Consider the following 21008-nt stretch of genomic DNA (forward strand, 5'->3'; position numbering starts at 1 on the left):
ATTAATTATATTTTAACAAATGACTCAAAGTTTTAGGTCAAGAATAAAGCAAGACAAGAAAGGAAGGTATCATTCTTTAAGTTCTGAAATTCTTTAATGGATGTTACACACTAACTTTTACGCAACCATGAACTATTATCTTTGCCTGAAGAAAATTAAACAAATGGCTTAAACCCACATAGCAGTGATCTTGATCCTGATAAGCAGGATCTTAGAAAATGAATTTCTATGGCTTGTCCACGATTTTAAACCAAGACCAGATAATCATTTATAACCTCAGTGGTTTACACATTTACTCTCCAAAATAAGCAAAGAAAAGGCTACAAATCCTCTGCTCTTCCTGTGGGTATCCAACTTGGACTGTCCAGGACTCTAACAAACAGTGGAGAAAAGTTATCTTGGATTTACCTTTATGTTGACTTCTGCAGGTGACTGAAGCTGCAGAATGTAGCCACTCACCACGATGTCCAGAAGCAAAGCACCATCAGAATCCAAGCCCCGGGCAATGTGAGTCATCCGCAAGATTTCTCCTGGGAATTACAACGCATCCATTCTTATAGCAAAATGCATGTATGTGGCTTGTGTAAGCACAGAGCCCACCTACCTAATACACCAGTTCAGCTGCGCTGTTGTGGTTCAACTGTAATCAACAGAGGGAGGGAACTTGGCACCGGGCTTCCCAATTAAAGAGTCAGGTTAACAGAATGAAGTTTCTCCTAAAATTTCTACGTGGTAAAAATGCAGCATACAGTAATGGGAAGCATTCTCTACGTTAAGCTCATGGCGATAGCCAAGCACTTCTGCGAAATGGACCACCTGTGAGAAGGGATGGCAGCTGCCAGGCTGGCAGGCGAGGACCGTGGGTCTGGCCTGGGACTTTGTTCTTTCCAGGGCTTCGAAGAGTAGCAGGATGGTATCTTAGTAAGCAGATGGCCACGGAAAGACCCACTTGCCTTTTTGGCTGAGCAAATACTGATGGAAGGGAGACCATCCCTCCACCCTTCCCCCTTAGAGGTCACTGCCACTGAGGCCGACCAACTTTGGAGAGGCCTGAAATGGAGCTCTGTAAAAACCCGTGTGACTGTGCAGAGGGTGTGAAGAGCTAACACACACTAATGAAGGGGAGGGGTGAGGCACAAGGCCTTCGCCACTGCTGGCTTTTATTTTCATCTTTTTGATGAAGAATCACTGTAAGGTATCCTCATTGAACCTCAGGTAAAAGTCTTTAATTAATAATAATGACTCGTTTTTCTCTTTGGCCTTTATGCCCTCTTTAAGGGTTGAGAGAAAAAAGACAAAGAAAGGAGGAAAAAAGAACTTTTGTGGTATAAAAATCACAATACTGTTTGAGAACCCATGGCCACTTATAGATTTCAGGCTAGTACTGATTTATGCAAAAATACAAAATTGCATTTATATTATTTATGATAAGACAGCAGCAAAAACTTTGTGATGACTCTGGAAACCTGTATTTTTCTTAACAACCAATCTTTATGGCAATCATTTTTTAGAGTAATGGACTATTAAGTTCAGTTGACACTAACCAGTTGCAAATTCCACTTGGGTTTCTCTCTTGAAGACTGCGTTGGTCAGGGTAAAGCCATTGACCGCTTCTCCTATTTCCTTTGCTGTTGTCCAATAAATGGGATTTAGAATAGAAACTATCTTTCTCATTGCTGGACCTAAAGAAAAAAAGATACATAGTGTGACAAAGCAAAATATTTCCCGTTAATGATTATCGTTTTCACAAGGATGAATACTAAGCAAGGCTGAATAATACAAAACATGTTCCAGTACCACACCATCAGAATAGGGTTTAAAAGCTCTCTATTAGGCTAATGAGCAAGTGGTAGCATCCTCTAGAAACTTTAAGTGAAACTGATAAGATAAAGGATAATGTATATTTTTCTAAAAAAGCATTGCTTTTTCCTGGGTAAATGTTTTATTTGCATTTTAAGACTCTTGTAAAACTCTAGTAACCATCAAAACAAAAACAAAAACAAAAACGAGTATACGAACAACTTTAAAAAAATTTTTTTGATACATTGTACACAAATGGGGTATAACTTTTCATTTCTCTGTACATAATGTAGAGTAACACTGTTCATGTAATCATACATGTACATAGGGTCATGATGTTTGTCTCAGTCCACTACCTTTCCTTCCCCTGGCCCCCTCTCCACCCCTTATTTACAAACAACATTTATAAGAGAGAGACTTACCAAGACTTCGAGGCACATTGGTAATTTTAGCTTGTATTATTCTAGTATCAGATTTGGGGCTGTCTGTTATGGTGGCGTTAAGGAAAGCAATTCCAAATTCAACATCGTTAATATTTCCAATAACACTTCCTCTGGCTCGCTGGGGCCCACCTAATGGGGGGATTAAAAACATTCCTGGATAAGGAAGCAATTTCACAAACATGACATAGGAGGAAGGAGAGCCAATGCTCAGAGATGCTACAAATCTTATCTCAAACATCATATGACATCTCAATTCAAAAGTGAAATGAATAAACTTTAAAACGTTCTCCTTTCATGAAACACCCATTATCCCTCATAAATCTAGGATCTTTTCATTCTATGTACATCATAGTATTATTTCCCAAGCCAAAGAATACAATCAACATCCAGTCCGACAAGCAAAATAAAGGGTGTGTTTGTTGATGATGAGGAGTGTTCAGTAAGCAGGTCATGCACAAAAATAACACAGAATGCATTAACTCCTTTAATCCTATCTACAATCTTATAAGATAGTTTCAAATAGCTACAATGGATTAGGAAAAAAAAAAGTTCAGAGATATCAAGTAACTCTCCCAATATTATGAAGTTGGAAAATTAGAATTTAAACCCATTATCTACTTGGCACAAAACCTATGTTGTTGTTCTTCTTCTTTATGTCTTCTTTCTGCTGTTCAACAAAATTAGTGATCACTAGCACAAAATAGATGATGAATAGATTTTTTTTTTTTTAGGTGAATTCCATGCTTTGACAAGAGGGGAAACATATTGGAAAAAAACTGGTAGTGAGGTTCAGAAATATTCATTAGATGATGTCTATTAACATTTTAAAACCATCTCTAGATATTTTAGATACTGTTATCTCAATAAAATGGTATTCAACTTCACTTTCTGAAAAACTAAATAAACAAAGGCCTTCATCTTCTTCAATTGTATTACTTTATTACACAAATAAATTCCTTTATTTATTTATTTATTACTTGTATGACTATTAGTGACAGAAAACATTTCTTTTTGTTGATTCGGTCTTCATGTTCTGAACTACATTCACTTGTTTGACAAGTATTGAGGGAGAAAATGTGGTTTAAAAAAAAAACAAATGATGCCTGCTTCCATAGAGCTTATGTCTGAAAAGAGGAGACAGACGTTCACCGGAATTCCATAAATAAATGTGAAGTTGAAATGTAATGCAATGTACGTGGTAGCTACCACTCAGAGAGGTCTGAGAAGGAAGAAAAGTCCTTGCTTAGTGGCGATCTAAAGAAAATATAGGCCTTAACTAAACCAGGGAGGACAGGAGAAGGACTTTTGAGGTAGAGGAAATAGCATGTGTCACCTTCTGAGATGGCGGGGGCGGGTGGGGAATTGCTACATCTGAGAAACCAACAGGAACACAGAGTGAAGACAGCAATGGGGACCCTGTTGCAAGCTGATGCAAGAGAGCCAAGAGCGGGCCAGTCTGAACCTGGCAGGCCAGCTTGGCTCTTATCCTTGGTCCTATGCAGAGGGGATGACAGGAAGAGCATGGCTCATTTATCTGGTTCTCTGGTCATCCCTGACAAGTGGCCTCCCATTTTGACCCTGGTTCTCCAGTTTCATGGAGGAACTTGAGTCTCTGCACTCCACAGATGTCTCCTAGTTCCGACCACCTAGATGAGTCCATGAAACTTCTGCCGGACTCTGTAGGCCAGACTGTGCACCTGTCTGGATTTCCTTGTTGCCTTTATAGCCTGAGCCACAAAATGCTTCATCTGAAACCAGAACTGTGGCCATGTCTCAAGAAGGAGCCTCCAAACCCTTGGTGACCATCTGATATGACGAGCAGGTATGCTGAGCAACCGACTGGGGGACATTTGCTCTTTTAGCTTGCCAACATCCTACAAATATTTTCATGTGAACCATGCTCACACAGCCTGTGACTCCCTCTGACTGCCAGGTGGGCCTTCTTGATTTCAGGGACCTCTGGTTTCTAAAGCAGACTTGGAGGACTTTCTTCACTCTGTCTCACCATTTGACGTGTCAAGCTCAGGAATGTCACTTAGCCTGTGCAAACTATCGCCTTTTGTAAGGAAGCCTGGAAGGCAGGCAGCAGGCAGAGGCTAAATCCCGGCCACCAGCATTGCTGGGAGAAGGCAGGCTGTTTTCTAATTGTTCCTTTCAGAATCGGCTCTGTTTTGTAAATTATGGGCTGAGTGGTATGCGTTTTTGATTTGCACAGAGGGTGCTACCAATGGTCCCACCAAAGTCCAACCTGGCTACTTACCTGGACATGCTTGTATATTGCATCTGGACACCTGAGTAGCATCTCCTAGACAGGAACGACCCCCTTGAGATGGCACTGGACTGTCACACAGCCGCTTCCGAGTCTTTTCACCTCCTCCGCAAGAGGCAGAACAATGGCTCCAGCTTTGCCAGTTTCCCCAGTTTCCGTCCACTGTGAACAAGAACAGGATGATGGATGTTAACAAATGGGTATTAAAACCTGCGCTTGGGGTTCCCAACTATTCAACTTTCATTGTAATGATGGGGCTGTGACAATGGGCACTAAACAAGATGCTTTACTCCTTCCACTGCCAGGAATGGAGAGGCTCACCGGGACACAGGTCGGTGTTGCACCTCTGGATCTGCGTGTCTGGCCCCACACAAGCTCTTCCTCCATGGGAGGGACGCGGGTTATCACAGGTACGGTACCGCCGCATCTGCCCTCCATCACACGTCCGGCTGCATGTTCCCCAGCCGCTCCAAGGACTCCAGTTACCGTGAGCTACAACATGGAATAATGTGACACAACAACAGAGCTCTAAAAATGAGCAGTGTTAAACAATGACGTTCATCTAACACAGACGGAAAAGTCTCTCCCCAGGAAATAAGAAACACCCAGATCTATGGATGGGTGACTTCCAAAGGCAGATGGTGTGGCTGTTGCTTTGACTAGAAATTAGGTATCTCATCTAGTGACTTTGTGATTCCATTTAACACACATTTACTGTGTGCTGTACTGAAAAGATCCCAGGAATTAGAGGGCAGAAATGAGACTGGGTCTTGCCTGTGGTGTGCTGAGGCTGTAATATTCAGGGAACAGTCCCCGCACAACATTCTGACATCCTAGACCAAAGGCTGAGGGACCACGTAACACTCATTATAATTCTAAGGGACTGAGGTCATCATGAAGCTTTAAGAAAGTATAATGTTGACTCACTGTTTCCAACACTCACTTGGACAAGGGTCACTATTGCAAAAATCACTCTGGATATCACTCCCCTCACACTTGCTTCCTCCGTACTGGGGGACAGGGTCAGAGCAGTCCCTCGTTCTCTGTCTGGCGCCTCCTCCGCAGGACACAGTGCAGGCACTCCAGCTGGCCCAAGTTGTCCACTTGCCGTCGACTGCATTAAGAGAAAACCACAAACGTTTGGTTGCTACCTAACAGGATCAGGCTAAAAAGGAGAAAAGGTTAAACCCTGGGCGTGTTAGCCTGAGGGACGTCCTTGTGGGTGCAGTCTGAATGGAATAGATTCTCACTGGCACACTTCCTAGAGAAGACGGTGTTAGTTAATTTCAGGCATTGGGCTGGGGATATAGCTCAGCTGGTAGAAGCACAAGGTCCCAGGTTCAAATCCCTCCCCAGCACTGCAAAAAAAAAAAAAAAAAAGATCAAAAGGCATAAACCACACAAACCACACATTCGTCTTACTTGGACAGTGTCTTTCATTGCAAACTTGAATCTGTGTTTCGGCTCCACTGCAGTAGGATCCACCAAACGATGGGGGTGGGTCATTACAAAGCCTCATCCTCATCTGGGTACCTTTTCCACAACTCTCGCTGCATGCCCCCCATGGCTGCCAAGCGCTCCATGCTCCATGAACTACAAAGACCCCAAGAGACAGAGTTTCAAGTCGTGGAACCATGTTTGTTTAACCCCCCCCCCAAAAAAAAAAAAAAAAAAACCACAAAATTATACAAATAAGTTGACTCGGGAATGAGTTGATTAGCTCATAATCCAACATAACTGAAATTGAACCAAAGGAAACATAACAGATGATATTCTTTTCTCCTTCTGCTTAGATTTTCAGAGGAATATGTATCTAGGGAAATTCAGAAGGCCTACCTCATGCCAAAATAAATGCTTAAAATTATACAAAAGGGGATATTTTATTAAAATTAAATCTAATCAAACTACCATATATAAACAAACCTCAAGTGTTTAAATCTTAGCTAAGTGTTTGTCTATTCTCAGTGCTCTAGGGACAGTGGAATGAAGTAGAAGCTTAGAAGCAAGTGTGTATTAAAAAAATCTAGAAGTGGTTCTAGATACTACGACCCCAGACTGTGACACCACATCTTTAAGCCTGCTTCAGCTTCCTACTTACACATGTACTTGGAGCATTCAACCTGAGATGTGAACTGCTGCAACTCTTTGAAAATGTTTCCCCATTACATAATGTTCATGAATTAAAAGTTCTGAAGAACACAGTCACCTGCTTCCTAACAACAGAAAAAAATCTGACCAGTAATTTCCAAGAAGTAATATTAAGGCTTTCCTTTTGGTAACTAACATATTACAGCATCTGACCACAAGACTGGAGCAACTGTATGTCTCCTACCAGGTGCACGGGCTGAGAATCAGCACTATGCCTTCTTGTATGTAGAAGTCAGCATCAGGTCATATTTTTGCTTAAGACAACTTTCTAGATATGGGGCTCATAAAGCATGTTTCTTTGGTCACCCCTTTAACCAAGATGTAAACCAGAAAGGGATCATTAAGGTCTGCATCTAAATATTCTTTGAATACAAACTATGAGATACCAAAACAATAAATTGAAAATGAAGTAATGAGATCATTATTTATCTGTTTTGTTTAGAAAATATTTAAAAACACATTTTACATAATTTACTGATTTTTGATTAAGTTGACTATGCTTTGTAGACACAGGCAAACATAGTCACACAGTTCTATTTTAGTCAAGATTTTGTACCAAGTATTGACTAAATCTAAAAGGAAAGAAGAAAAAAAAAAATCTTTAAATATGTGACAGACATTACTTGAAATGATTTCTGTATTAACTCAGATTTCAAATGCTTATAACATTCACATATTCACTGTAATATAAAAAATTCTGCAGTTCCAATTATTGTACCATATTCTATTTTCAAGGCTGTTGGTTAGCCAAAGCTCAAAACTGACAGTAAAAAGCCATTGAGTATAGGTGGACTTCTTTATTGGAGGATTATAGATGGATGGTATTTATAACTTAGTATTTGTTGAGTTCCTATTACATATAACCAGAGGGTCTCATGTGAGGACCTTCTTACTTTTAATTTTTAATCAGTACAGAAAACCCTAACTAGAACTGACCTTCATGAAACAAAATGTGCTAGGGTTGAAATGTTCCTTTTATAGGAATGGAATGATAAAATAAAATGGAACGATAAAAAAATGGAATGAATAAATAAACCACCTCATGCAGAAAAGGCATGAAAGATCATGATATCTAGATGATATTGAAAAAAAGAAAAACTAACCAACAAAACATAACTATAGAGGAATTGCTAGATAAGAAAAATGCAAAATGAATAACTGTTGTTGTTGTTACACTTGGTTGTAATTCTGATTATGGAAGATCAGTTGAGCCCAGAGCTGGGAGCAAGGACTCTGGAGGAGACATCGGGGTCTAAGGATCTGCTCTGCCCTTTCTGGCTTTACCATCGCAGACAAGTAACTTGACTCCAGTGTGCTTCATTTCATTATCTGCAATACGTGGACTATGAAAGAGCTTATCTTATTAGGGGTGGGTTGAGGAATGATGAGTTTATAGAGGAAAAGTGATTGGAAGAGTGTAGGACACACAGTAAGGACTGCATACGTGTGAGTTATGAGCTCTATGATTGTCCCTGGAAGTTCGCAACAGTTTTCAGGATGACACTTGAAAAATGCCTTTCTTTATTAAATGTATAAATATATCTATATCTATGTATCTATCTAAACAATATTTTGTCACTATATATATAATACAATGATGGGATAGATCACCCCAGATGATATCAATCTTCTTTAGAGGGAGGATTGGCAATTTAAAAATACTGCACTCTTCTAACTGGGACAAAAACATACAAGATAAGTCTGAAATATCTACTTGCATCAGAAAGTAAGGAAGTACTCTAAGAATCATGGGCACATCTCAAAAGAACAATGAACTTAACCTGAAGAGTTTGCCACCACTAAATGAACCCAGGATATTTTGAGCCACCACAATACACCATGGTGATAGTGTATGATAAACCATTGAATGATGCCTGAATATCATACTAGTGAATAATACCTGAGTCCCTACTGTTATAAACCCAGAAAATAAAGAAATAACAAGAAGAAAGTTCTTTACAATAGGAAGTCAATAATAGATGCAGAAGACATGACAGAGTTGGAAAACTGCTATTTGAAGAGATCACAGTGATAATGATTCAAAGAAGAATCATAAACATGCTAAAACTAGTGGGTGAAATTTTAAGAAGATGTTTATATAGTTTCAAAGTTTCCCCCCCAAAATACTTACTAGTTATCAAGATAAAAGTAGTAACTATACAGTGGCAGACACTACCTTGACCAAGGAACAAAGCCAGTTTGACTTCATGTGCCTTGAGAAATAATACACTAAGAAGGACACAAAACCCCTTCTATGGTGTCCTTGTCAAAATGTAGTCATGAGGAAATATCAGATAAATCCAAGTTAAAATTCATCTATAAAATGGAGTAGTGGTGTATGCTTGCCATCCCAGCTACTCAGGAGGCTGAGGCAGGAGGATAGCAAATTCGAGGCCACTCTGGGGCCATTTAAAAAATTTATTTCAAAAAGGGCTTGGTATAGAGCTCAGTGATAAAGCACATGCCTAGCATGCATGAGGTCCTGGGTTCAATCCCTAGTACTGCAACATAACATACGATTGGCTCGTACACTTCAAAATTAAAAAGATCATGAAACAATGAGAGACAGGAATTGCTCTAGTTAAAAAAAGACAAAAGCAACAAGACCAATCAGTAAGTGTGGTCCTGGATTGGATCTTGGAGTAGGAACAAGAAGAAGAAAAGAGTGATGAAGAATTTGCTGGAACAACTGGCAATATTAGAATATGGACTGTGGACTGAATTGCAGGAAGAGAAAATGAGATTAAATAATGTTATTTCATCCATGTTACATTTCCCAATTCTGATAATTTTACTGAGCCTATGAAAGAGAACAAGGGTCCCTCTTTCAGGGAAACACATACAATTGGTGAATTGGGTAAGAGTAACATAGCAGTTCTTTGTGCTACTTATGCGACTTTCCTTTAAGTTTGACATTGTGGAAAACAAATTCACACTAAAAGCAAACCTCTTATGCTCCCAAGGTTCTTACACCCTCCCCATCCTGGAATGAGAAGACTGTCTTAGGCCATCTGTCCACTGGTGAGAAGGGGAATTCTTATTTGTAACATCTACTTGTTTTCATGACACAGCCCTTCACAGTTGACATCTACCTATTGATAAGGCATCACAAAACACTCAGTTGGGAAGAGGCACATGCTCCAGGATCAAACAACAGCCAAATTCAATTGGTTCAGGGGCTGAAGAATAAACAAAGAAAAACCCCAAACTAGTAAACAAACCAGTGAGCAAAGCAAGAGGGAGCAAGCTGATAGGAAGCAAATAGCTACTCAATTCCGAGAGGACAAGCTGACTTGTATTTTAGCACATTTATAAATATCATTTAATTTGTCATTATATAGTTATGGCTGACAAACAGTACAGAAATGTCTCTAATCAGGTATTTCTGGTCCTTTTTACTTTATAACATAGTGCTATTATATTTAGCATTTTCATTCTTCTAGACAAAAACAAATCCTTGGCTCTTGGTTCTTTTTGTTTAAGATTTCAGGACAGTGTTTCATTTTTAAAATCTAACAGAAGTTCTGAGCTGCACAGCAAAATGCCCAGGGACCCAGCAAATAGGCTTGTGAACTAAATCAAACTGTGTTCACATCCTTGATTCACTTTTTTCACCCCATTTTTTTATTGGGGCATTAGAGTTGTATATATTGGTGGGTGATTCACTTCTTACCAGCTTTGTAACCTTAACAAATTACTTAAATTTCTGAATCTTTCCTCATTGTCACAATAGAACACAGTACCCATTATGCTCAATACCCGTCTCCTTTTAATTTGTCCAGGTGTATCTCTCCATTGTGATCCCTCATTTCAACTCCTTGAGTTGGTTCAGGATGCTTTCAATATTTGAATAACATTGTCTGTCTATAGTTCTAACTCTAGCAATTAGAACCGGACCTGAACACAAAGTGGGTCAAAAAACACATATTTACTAGGTGAATGAATGAATGAACAGCCTCTCCTCTATCCCATGTGATTTTTCTCTGGCCGCCAGACAGGGTGGAGAACGCTAGGTGCGTGGCCCTGTCACCAAGCTGCTTATCAGAATATCCTTCTGAACTCAGCTGAGTTCATACCTGAGCATGCAACAAAATCAGTCACCAACAGACTTCTTCCTCCCATATGAATTCTGATAGGAATTCTGAGAAACTGAGGAACTCTTTCTCTGAGGACTTAGATTTCAAGGTCCCTGTGAGCCAGGAACTGCCAGCAGCCATTTTTTTCAACACATGGAAAGTGTTTTGGAGAATAAAAGCCAAATAGAGGAAAGCAGAGAGGAGAGATGGAAAACAGGCTAATAAAAACATGAGCCAACTCCTTGCATTCAGTCATACCTGGAAGAAGAGTTTTCTACTTATGTTAATTTGATTTGTCACTTTAATCAAAAAGAGCCCTGAAATATCAACTCAATAACAACATGCACAGCAAGAACCCAGCATGGCCTATGACATGCCGGATATTAGTCAATGGGAATTATTAGGATTTTACCCTCACTGAGGGTGTGTTTCTAGGCAAGGCTTTCACCTCTCTAGGCTCCCTATTCTCATCTCAAATGGATGGATGGATTAGATGCCACCCAAAATCCTCATCACCTCTAAGATTTTATGACTGTGTAAATATTTCAGTTTTCTCTACATGATTAAAAAATACACCACAGTGTGGAGTCTTTTTCACGTTCCATTAAATCAGGTATTTTACTTAACGTTGATTCATGTCCTTCAAAGTTTATCCATGAACCAGAACCAAGAACACAGAGGATGAACATGTTCCCAAAGGTGGAGGTCAAAACATCTTTTCACAAAAAGGACATTATAATGCTTTTACAGAAACTAAAATATAAGAGTTTTGCTTATCCTAATATTACTGGTGGATTCTTACCTGGGCAAGGCTTAATGTTGCACATAATTGTTTCCATGGAATTCCCCTCACATGGACGCCCACCATGCTGAGCTGATGGGTTATTACAAGTCCTGGTCCTGGTTCGGTTGCCACGTCCACAGTTCTTTGTGCATTCCTCCCAGAGACTCCACTCTGACCAGTGACCATCCACTACACAAAGGTGAACATTATGCCATGAGTTATATTTCCATTGAAAGTGCTTATGCTGAGTTAGTCCACAGGCAGGGAATGGAACTGGTATCTATTAAGCACATGCCTAGCAACTGAATGCAGAACTGTACCTGGACACGGCCTATTTTGACAATTTCGCATTTCTGAATCTGACCCTTGGCATGACTTCCCACCATTGGCTGGAATGGGGTTGTTGCAGAGTCGACTCCTCTTCTGGATGCCTTTTCCACAGGTGACGCTGCAGGATCTCCAGGCAGACCACGGGGAAAATCCACCATGAACTGCGAGTAAAACATTGCACTTTGTCTCAGCATTTTTACGTACAAAATTTAAATTCAGACTTCAATTAAGTTGTGTACTGGGTGTAGAGCTGAATCTAAGATTGCTGAAAAAATGCCTTATGAAGCTTTAAAGTAAAGCTAACATGGAGGAGTGAGAGAAGAACTTTGGTTCATTAGCGTTCTGTCTCAGGTCTGAGCCTGATGTAGCACGGACACAACTTCTGGAAGAGTCAGAGACCAGGAAGTTTATATACTGTTTACCTTTTGGGTATGTATCATTCTTTAAAGAAAAATATATGATTGGTATTGATTTCTGAGAATCTATATGATTACATTTTAAATAAAAATTTTAGTTTGGGATTTCTGAATCATAAACTTGGCATTTTAAAATAATCTGTATTGTTTTTGTCCCTTTGATCTTAAAACTGTGATTTTTTTTTTTTTTTGTTCTATGACCTTCATCTAAAAATGTCTTACCATTAAAGAAGATTCAGACTAAGATGCATGATCATTTTTATGATTTGAGTTTCTCTACGTACTGTTTACCATGAATATCCCTCTAGTCACACTCACCCTGGACTATGATAGGCACTCTGACAAGCACGGAACCCATTAAGTTACGAGCAACACATTCATATTCAGAAGTGTCTTCTTTCTGAGCAGCTGCAATATGTAATGAGTTATTGGGCAACACACTAATTCGATCATCCCAGGGGATGGTGTGCCCTTGCCGGGACCAGGTAACAGTTGGATGAGGTTCTCCAGTTGCCTGACAATCCAATGTGACTTTGCCACCAGCACTAATAATGGTTTCCACAGGCTCAAGAGTAATAATAGGAGGACCTGTAGGAAAAAGTACATACTGTTTCTTAGTGTTTCTCTTTGTGGAGTTACAGTAACATTTTATCATATATTACAAGGTAGCATTATTATGAAAGAAAATTAGGCTGATTTGTTGGTAAAACACAGTTCCTTCACAAGTATAAGGTTGTAGGTTATAACTGACAATCATAAAATTCTCATAGCCCTATATATTTTTTTAAATGTCAAGAATTCAAAATCCTCAAGGGGGTTAGCTTAGCGCATGGGCTCTTCATCATGCTTTCTATATTTAAATTCTGCTTTGGTTCCTCTCTACTCTGAGTCTGTGTCCTTAAAAATGGTGCCTACATCACAGAATTGCTGTTAAGAGTCAACTAAGATGACATCAGCACAAGTTTTAAACAGGGCAAGTCCACAGTAATCCTAGGTACTATTGCTAGTTGTTGTCTATGCTTTACATGGTGAATATTCATGTCTTTCCTTCAATCATTTTTCAGGTAGAGTCATTACTAACTCAATCTTCATCACCGGTCATCATTCATTTGTTCCATAAACATTCATGAGAGCTTACTATTTTCTAGGCAACGTACTAGGTGCTGACAATACAGTTAACAACTAGCTCAAAGAGTTTATATCCCACTAATAAGATAGACAAGTAACTATTTACCTGTGCTATAGTGTACTATAGAATATATGCTAATAAGGGAGCATAACCAACAGTGACAATATGTCAAACCAAAGCTTTCCACTGGACATGTGAAGGAAAAGGAAGACAGGTTGAAAATCAAGAACTGATGACTCTAGGGTTTTGATTTGGACAACAGGCTGTCTGTTTGGACAATTCAATAGAATACATAAGCACAGATTTGTTGGGAGGCAGTAAGGGGTAGATGATGATTTGATCCATCCGGGACTGTTGAGTTTGAGATGTCTGAGAGACATTCATTTAGAGATGCCAGGACAGCGTGTGGATATTCACATCTAAACCTCAGAATGAGATGTGGGAAAGGATTATGGATCTGTGAGCCTCTCATGAGTGGACAGATTGTTGTAGAAGAGTGTCAAACATGATAAAAAGAGGGCCAAACGCAGAAACCACTGCAGCAGCATTACTTAAGAGGTGGGCAGAAGACAAGTCTATGAATGATACAAAGGACTGATCATTGAGGTAGGGAGAAAATGGCATCCTGTCAACTAAAGGAAGGGGTTCCAGCACAAGAGAGAGGTTCAGGTGTCTACAGTGGATGATAGCGGCTTGAGTCCTTGGAAAGAACGTCAAAGGAGTTGTATGTAGCTGCACTTGTATTTTCTGTAGTGCCGTGAAGAGAAGAGAGTTGAATTTGTTTTTTAAAAAAGTTCAATTATGGGCTGGGGTTGTAGCTCAGTGGCAGAGAGCTTGCCTCTCCTGTATGAGGCACTGGGCGCGAACTCAGCACTGTGTATAAATAAATGAAGGTATTGTGTCCATTTACAACTAAAAAAAAATTTTTTTTTTAAAGTCCAGTTATGTGGGTAGAAAGATGGGAGACCACTGGGAGAGGAAGACACAGCATGAAGACAGATTTAGCTATTTTGTCCTTCTCCTTCTTTTTAAAATTAGATAATTTTAGATAAACTTAGATAATTTAGATAATTTTAGATAAAATTAGATAATCAGAAGACTAGAAAGGATGATCCCCCCTGGAGAGTAGTAGCATACAAGGTTTCAGACACTGGTCAAGACCAATGCCTTCTTTTCTCAAAAGAAGACCAGGAGGGTTTATACATAAATAGGTGAGCAAAGGGCAGGGCAGCATTCTTGAGAGAGAGTAGGGCAGGGTGAGAATGAATTGAAAGCTGGAATGGTGTGCTCAGTGGGAGGTGATGGATGTCAGGTAATCCAGGTGATGGCTGTGTGTTTAGATTGAGAAGTGTTATCTGTAATAAACAAAACATAAAAGAAAACAGAAGTAAAAATGCATTTTGTTGTGATATTAATATGCTAGTGTTTTTTGAAAAGGCATTACTGACATGTCTTTTATAAAAACAATTTCCTGGTGTGAAGGTGGGCTCTCAGCCATGTGTTCTACATTGCATTATCTTTAAACGTGCTCCACATCGTTCTGCTCATTTGCCTTCTAACTGACGTCTATGTTAACCTCACTTTAGAAATTTTCAGGGCTGGTGATTTTATTTTCCTCCTAGTATTCGGACTATATCAAGTGTTTGAGCAACTGCTGTTGAAAAATGTAAATACCTCAGATTTATCACTCAACACTAAGCGACTACAAAATGACTAAATAAATTCATCTGCTTATATTATTATAGCCAAAGAAAACACCAAAATACCAAATAAAACTCAGCATCCTTGTTTAGATACCATATTTAAACATTTCTAATTATCTATAAAATAATCAACATAGAAATAAAATTCCACATGTACATCTTTCAAGGTTGCAATAATTCCAACATTCACACAATTATCAAGCACATATGAGCATTTCATCTAAATGAACACATTGCTTTTGTTGCTTCAATCTTAATTTGAGCTGAACTGTATTTGTGGCTTTCTGATATGCCCCATTTGTTTTTAGTTAGTATAGAGATGAGCTGATTGAATGCAGCCTTTCTTAAATGGGTCAGTGGAGCATCCTCCTAGGGGGGACTAATGGTGTAGTACCCTATCTACATTCACCCAACAAAGAGCCAAAAAGCCAAGGGAAGCCAGGGGAATAACATTTACATGGAAAATGTGGCCTATTATATTCTCATCTTGGTGATCCATAATTTAAGTCAGCATATTAACATTTCTGGAAAGATGTACAGAAAAAAAACTTGGTATGCCTAAGCAAGGCTGGGTACATAGTAGTGCTCTTTATGTATTTAATAAATAAATAGACTTTTTAAAAGCCATTATTCCCCCCTCAGGCTAATTTGCTCATGGAATGCTACCCAATAACACACCACAAGATTATCATTTGCTAAGTGTCCTTTAGTTAAACACTGCCTCCCATATCTGTTCTATACCTATGATGTATTCAAGCCTTACCGAACTGTCGTCTGGCAAACAGCTGTTAAGAAATACTAGTCTAGAGAATCTCTCACAAGTGAATGAAGAGAACATAAATTCATTCTCTTAAATACTGAGTCTATTTACAAAATATGTTGGTTTGCTTAGATTTCCAGTCCAGTGATTTTGTCCTCAGGTCAGCTCCTGGCAAGGTTCTGCAGACTGTCCTGTGGGCCAGTGGAACCTTTCATGGTTTTCTAATTGTGAAAGCTCTATTTTCTGGTTGCGTTCACTAAGGAAGAGCACCAGGATTCCACCCAGAGCAGTTATTTCATGTAAGATGACGGCAACTCATCTGGAGCATATTTGAGCTCATTTACGTTAGTCTCTATTTTTTTAAATAAATAGTTTAAAAAGTGCTCTCTTTGTAAGCCTGCTGTGGGAACTGTGGTGAACTGAGAAGGGTACTCCACTGAATGTGTGGTAAGACAGGCTGTGCACCAGCAAGGCATTTTATACTGGGCATGTTAGACACAGGAAAGGATCGGGGCAAAAGCGTGTCAGTTTATGTTTGATGACAACAGCGCCATCGTCAGGAGAAAACTAAGCAGGCGCACAGAAAGGCACCACAATGGACTTGCTAGAAAATTAAAGAAAAGGAGCACTCAGGCGACCTTTCTGGAGTATGGGTCAGGGTTTGCGAAGCAGCTTACTCTGCAGGGTCAGGCTCATGCTACGCTCGACCGCCCCGGCTTCGTTGGTAGCTACACACGTATAGTCACCGGCATCTTCATCCTATGGAAATAAGCAGGACTTCCATCAAAATGTGAGCCTAGAGAAAGGGGCAAATCACTTTTTCACCATGATGCTAGTTTATTTGAAATTTCATTTTTGATAAGGCATTTTAATGGAAATAGAAACATCTCTATATGTTTAAACTCATAAATAGGCCTAAACAGAGAGAAAGAGACAGAGAGAGAGAGACAGAGAGAGAAATGGAGGGGTTAGAAAAAGATATTTCAAGTCCAAACCTTTTCAAAATAGCCTAATGGCCTGTGATCAATCTTCAAGAATAATGATTGATAGGATATCAAAGCAAAAAATATCTTTATTTTACAACCACTATTTAAAATTATCTTACTGCATCAAACTGTCAATTTTATTCTTATGAATATCTTAAAAAACACTGAAGTAATCAGTGCCTAGCAACAAACAGAGTACTTTCTAATGGAGGCTACTAATCATACATTGTCAGGTCTGTGACTCGGGAGTTTGAAATATAGGAGACAAAGCAAAAACAAACCCTAATTTATTTGTAAGAATAAGTTATAGAATGGAAGCCACAAATTACACATATGTGGTGTAGAAAATAAGTAAAATCCACATAGTACTTATTTTCTATACCACATATTTTTAGTTAGAGGTTTCAATGTACCATTCAGATAGAAGTTTCTAGTAGGCAGCTGGAAACGAACATGGAAGAGTTTCAGGATGGGAGATACATATTTAGGAATCCGAAGCTGTATGGTAATCAAATTAGTATTAATATTAACATGGTATTAGAAGAAATATCCAGAACTTCAGAAATGGAGTAACCTCATGGAGTGGGAGAGGGGAAAAGTGGAAATGAAGAAGCCCAAGACGTCTTAGTGTGACAGCAACGAAAAACTAGATATCATCTCGACACTGAAGGAGCAATCAACAACCTGTCACGGTGAAGTGGATGTCTGAGGATTGCCCGCTGGAGTAGGTGATCAGCTAATGTATTTTAATTATTATTTCAACTAATTAAACAAGGAAAGCATCTAAATGGGTTGACCAAACGTGAGTTAACAAATTAACCGTCTGCATTCTAGTTAAGAAGTTTTTCAAGGAAATACCTCACGTTAAGCTCACTTGACCTCCAAATTAGCATAAAAACCCCAAATACACTCATTTCTCAAATTACTGAAGTTTTGGGAAAGCCTGATGTCGTAGTTGTGAGTTTATTATGGACATCTACCCTATAACGCATTTGTAACTGTATTTGTAGCTCTTCAGTTTCCTTGTTCTAAAACAGATGCCCACATACTTATATGAAAGGACTAAAAATATCCATCTCAAATATTGTCTCAGTTTTTTAAAAAAGAACCCAGCTGATGAAGGGATAAAGTAAATGTGGGCACATACACCATGGAACACTATTAAGCTATAAAAAAGGATGAAACCTTGTTATCTGTGACCACATGGAGGGTGTTTTTTTAAGTCAGAAACAGAAATAAGTGCTGGATGATCTCACTCATCTGTAGAATATACCAAGTCGATCTCATAGAAGTTGTTGAGAACAGAATGGTGCTTGGCAGAGGCCGGGAGGTTATGGCAGAGGGAGGGATTCAGGAAGACTGATCAACGGGTACTAAGTTAGAGTTAGACAGGAGCAAGGACTTCCACTGTGCTAGGGCACAGTAGGGTTTCCATAGGTATAGTGTATATTACAAAAAGCTAGAAGAAATGATCTTGAACACGTCACCATGAGAAATGTGAACTGTTTGGGGAGACCAAAATGTTTAATCTGATTTAAACATTACATAATGCACATGTGTGTCCAAACATCTTATGGTGACCCACTAAAACGTACGTGTTTCATTTTTAAGGATCAAAGATAAATTCAAAAATTAAAAGGTCAAAATGCAAGAGAGAACTCAGTGATTCAGATTTTATGAGTTAAATAGGAATAAAAGAGCAGCTCCTCTCATCTGTGTTACCTACAGCGGAGCACTGGCTGAGGAAGTTAAGAGTGCCATCATTCCGATGTGACTTACCACAGTGCCGTAGATGGCCAGGGAGCCGTTGCCCAGCTGTTGGATTCGGTGGCTAACTGCAACGTCCACGCCCCTTCTGCTCCACTGGATGGTTGGCGCAGGGTCTCCCTTCACCTCACAATTCAGGATTGCGTTCCCACCAAGGGGTTCAATCCAGTTAGAAGGGTAATCGCCTTTGAAGACTGGAGGTTCTGGAACATACCACAAAACAGGCCCAAACTCAAAGCAGGTGCTGATAATGTCTTTGTGTTTCTTGACCCATTTAGAAAGGTAACTTAGTAAATAGGGGTGAAAGCCACTTAAAGGAAAAATGTCATGGGTTTTCCGTGCTAAACACCGGCTAATTTTGTCAATTTCGATATTCTTAGGGGGATTCAAGGAAATGATCTCTTTCCTTACTTCTTTCTCAGATGTTGAATGCTCATTTTTCTCATGAATTTGCACATCTGAGAAATCGAACTGAATGGGTTAATCAGCAGAAGCTATATTCTGATACTACATGATAGGGAAACAAAACAGAAACCATTCCTTACAGATGAATTATGAATAAAAAACCAAAGGACAAATGATCTCGCTGATAAGTGGATGATGATACATAATGGGGGGTGGGAGGGAGGCAAGAATGGAGGAAGGAGGGACTGTATAGAGGGAACAGAGGGGTGGGTGGGTTGTGGGGAAAGGAAAAAAACAACAGAATGAATCAAACACCATTACCCTGTATAAATGTATGATTACACAAATGGTATGTCTCTACTTCATGTACAAACAGAGAAACAAGATGTACCCCATTTGTTTAAAAAAAAAAAAAAACAAAAAAAAAAACCAGAGCGCTCTTCCCTACCTTTCACATAAACAAATCCGATGGCCTTCACAAAACCAACGCTGTTCTCTGCGGTGCACACGTAAGTGCCCGAATCCTCTTTTGACACCTTTTCAATAACAAGTTCACTGTGTCCATCACCACTGTCAGCATGGGCTGAGGGGAACAAGTTAGGAAACACAAACGTCTCTCAGAAACCTAGGACAAGTTTCATGACAGCTCAGTATTTTGCAGGTTAGATTTATGAGTTGGTCAGCAGCTGAACCAGAGAGACCTCATGGTGGCCCTGGGCAAGAGAGGCTTTTCCACAGATTTCTCCCTCTGAGCTATTTACTGTGTCTATAGACACTCATTTGAAAAACAGCCCAAGGAACAGGAAAAGCGAATGAAAACAAACATCTTTTAAAAATTATTTTAAAGTGCACCTTTCATCTCAATGGGTTGCTTAAAACCGGCTCACCATCTCTCTGGGTTTCAAAAATCTTTCATTCAGAAATATGGGATTTTCCATCTCATTATCCCACTACCCCTTTTCCTCCCAAACAATTTCATCAAAACATGAAAAGCTTTCCAATTATAATTCAACTGACTTGGCAGGTCAGAGGGGAAATCATGAAAACTATATGCTAGTTAGGTAATAACCACAACATAATCAATTTGTAATAAATTTAAACTTCTCCCCAAGTCATAAATGGTGATGACATAAATATTTACAAAGGCAGTTATAGTATTTGGAAGAGAATGTAAGGTAAACATGTTAATCTTTTTTTTTTTTTTTTCTTTCCTCAGAAGCAAATGTTGTACTTTAATAATAAAAATCAACTGTGGAGAAGCACTCTATGACATCAGCAAATACAAGAAGGGTAACTAAAAACCAGATTTTACTTCAAACCACTTATAACCGGTACATATGTCAGAATTACCTCTTACGGTTTTTAAAAACATTTAGTCTAGGCCTTACTTTTGGAGAAGACTGCAGTGGGGCTCAGGACCCAAGTATTTTCATTTTTTTAATTTTTAAAAATTTTTTGTGGTGCCGGGGATGGAACCCAGGCCTTAGGCATGCTAATCAAGCACCCCATCACCTAAGGTACACCCTAGGCTCAGGACCTGTGTATTTTTACCAAGCAATTCAAGGAGGCATTGGGGGGGACAAAATTGACCAGATTATGCTATGTGAACATGAGAGTATGTCACAGTGTATTGTACTATTATGTATAATTATAATTTACCAATTAAAAATAATTTTTAAAGTGAACTTATGTGAAGGAAAGGTCCTTCGGGTAACTCAGCTGCTCCCTTCTGGTTGAGTTACTGGTTTTAGCTTAACAGGGCTACTTGGGGTTTTTTCCACCATTGCTTAGGGGTGGTAGGTACCTGCCTTGCAGATTAACCAGAAGCAGTGAAGAGCTTGGCCTCTGACATTTTTGGAATCTGTCTTAGATCTTTTCTTCCCTAATGAAGTTTCTTTTTTTCTTTTTCTTTCATTTTTGGCTTCTTCCCTGGGTCTTTAGCTGGAGTCTTGGGCTCTGTAGCTTCTGGGGTCTCTGCAGCTGGCAGGGCCT

At 39.3% G+C, this 21008-nt stretch overlaps 1 protein-coding gene across 1 annotated transcript in view; it reads right to left on the reverse strand.

Annotated features, from left to right (window-relative positions):
* Window positions 1-21008, reverse strand: part of HMCN1 (hemicentin 1) — a 410617-nt gene that overhangs the window by 26290 nt on the left and 363319 nt on the right. The window contains exons 84-96 of the mRNA XM_079108039.1: window positions 19465-19599; window positions 18624-18814; window positions 16536-16617; window positions 12585-12854; window positions 11841-12011; window positions 11539-11709; window positions 5935-6105; window positions 5456-5626; window positions 4834-5004; window positions 4504-4674; window positions 2223-2372; window positions 1545-1682; window positions 409-530 (exon numbers count right to left, since the gene is read on the reverse strand). Coding sequence (XP_078964165.1) covers window positions 409-530; window positions 1545-1682; window positions 2223-2372; window positions 4504-4674; window positions 4834-5004; window positions 5456-5626; window positions 5935-6105; window positions 11539-11709; window positions 11841-12011; window positions 12585-12854; window positions 16536-16617; window positions 18624-18814; window positions 19465-19599 — 2114 coding nt within the window. The remainder of the gene's footprint in view (window positions 1-408; window positions 531-1544; window positions 1683-2222; window positions 2373-4503; window positions 4675-4833; window positions 5005-5455; window positions 5627-5934; window positions 6106-11538; window positions 11710-11840; window positions 12012-12584; window positions 12855-16535; window positions 16618-18623; window positions 18815-19464; window positions 19600-21008) is intronic.

Source organism: Sciurus vulgaris (assembly GCF_902686455.1).
Source record: "Sciurus vulgaris genome assembly, chromosome: 12".
In the NCBI taxonomy this organism is placed as follows: Eukaryota; Metazoa; Chordata; class Mammalia; order Rodentia; family Sciuridae; genus Sciurus; species Sciurus vulgaris.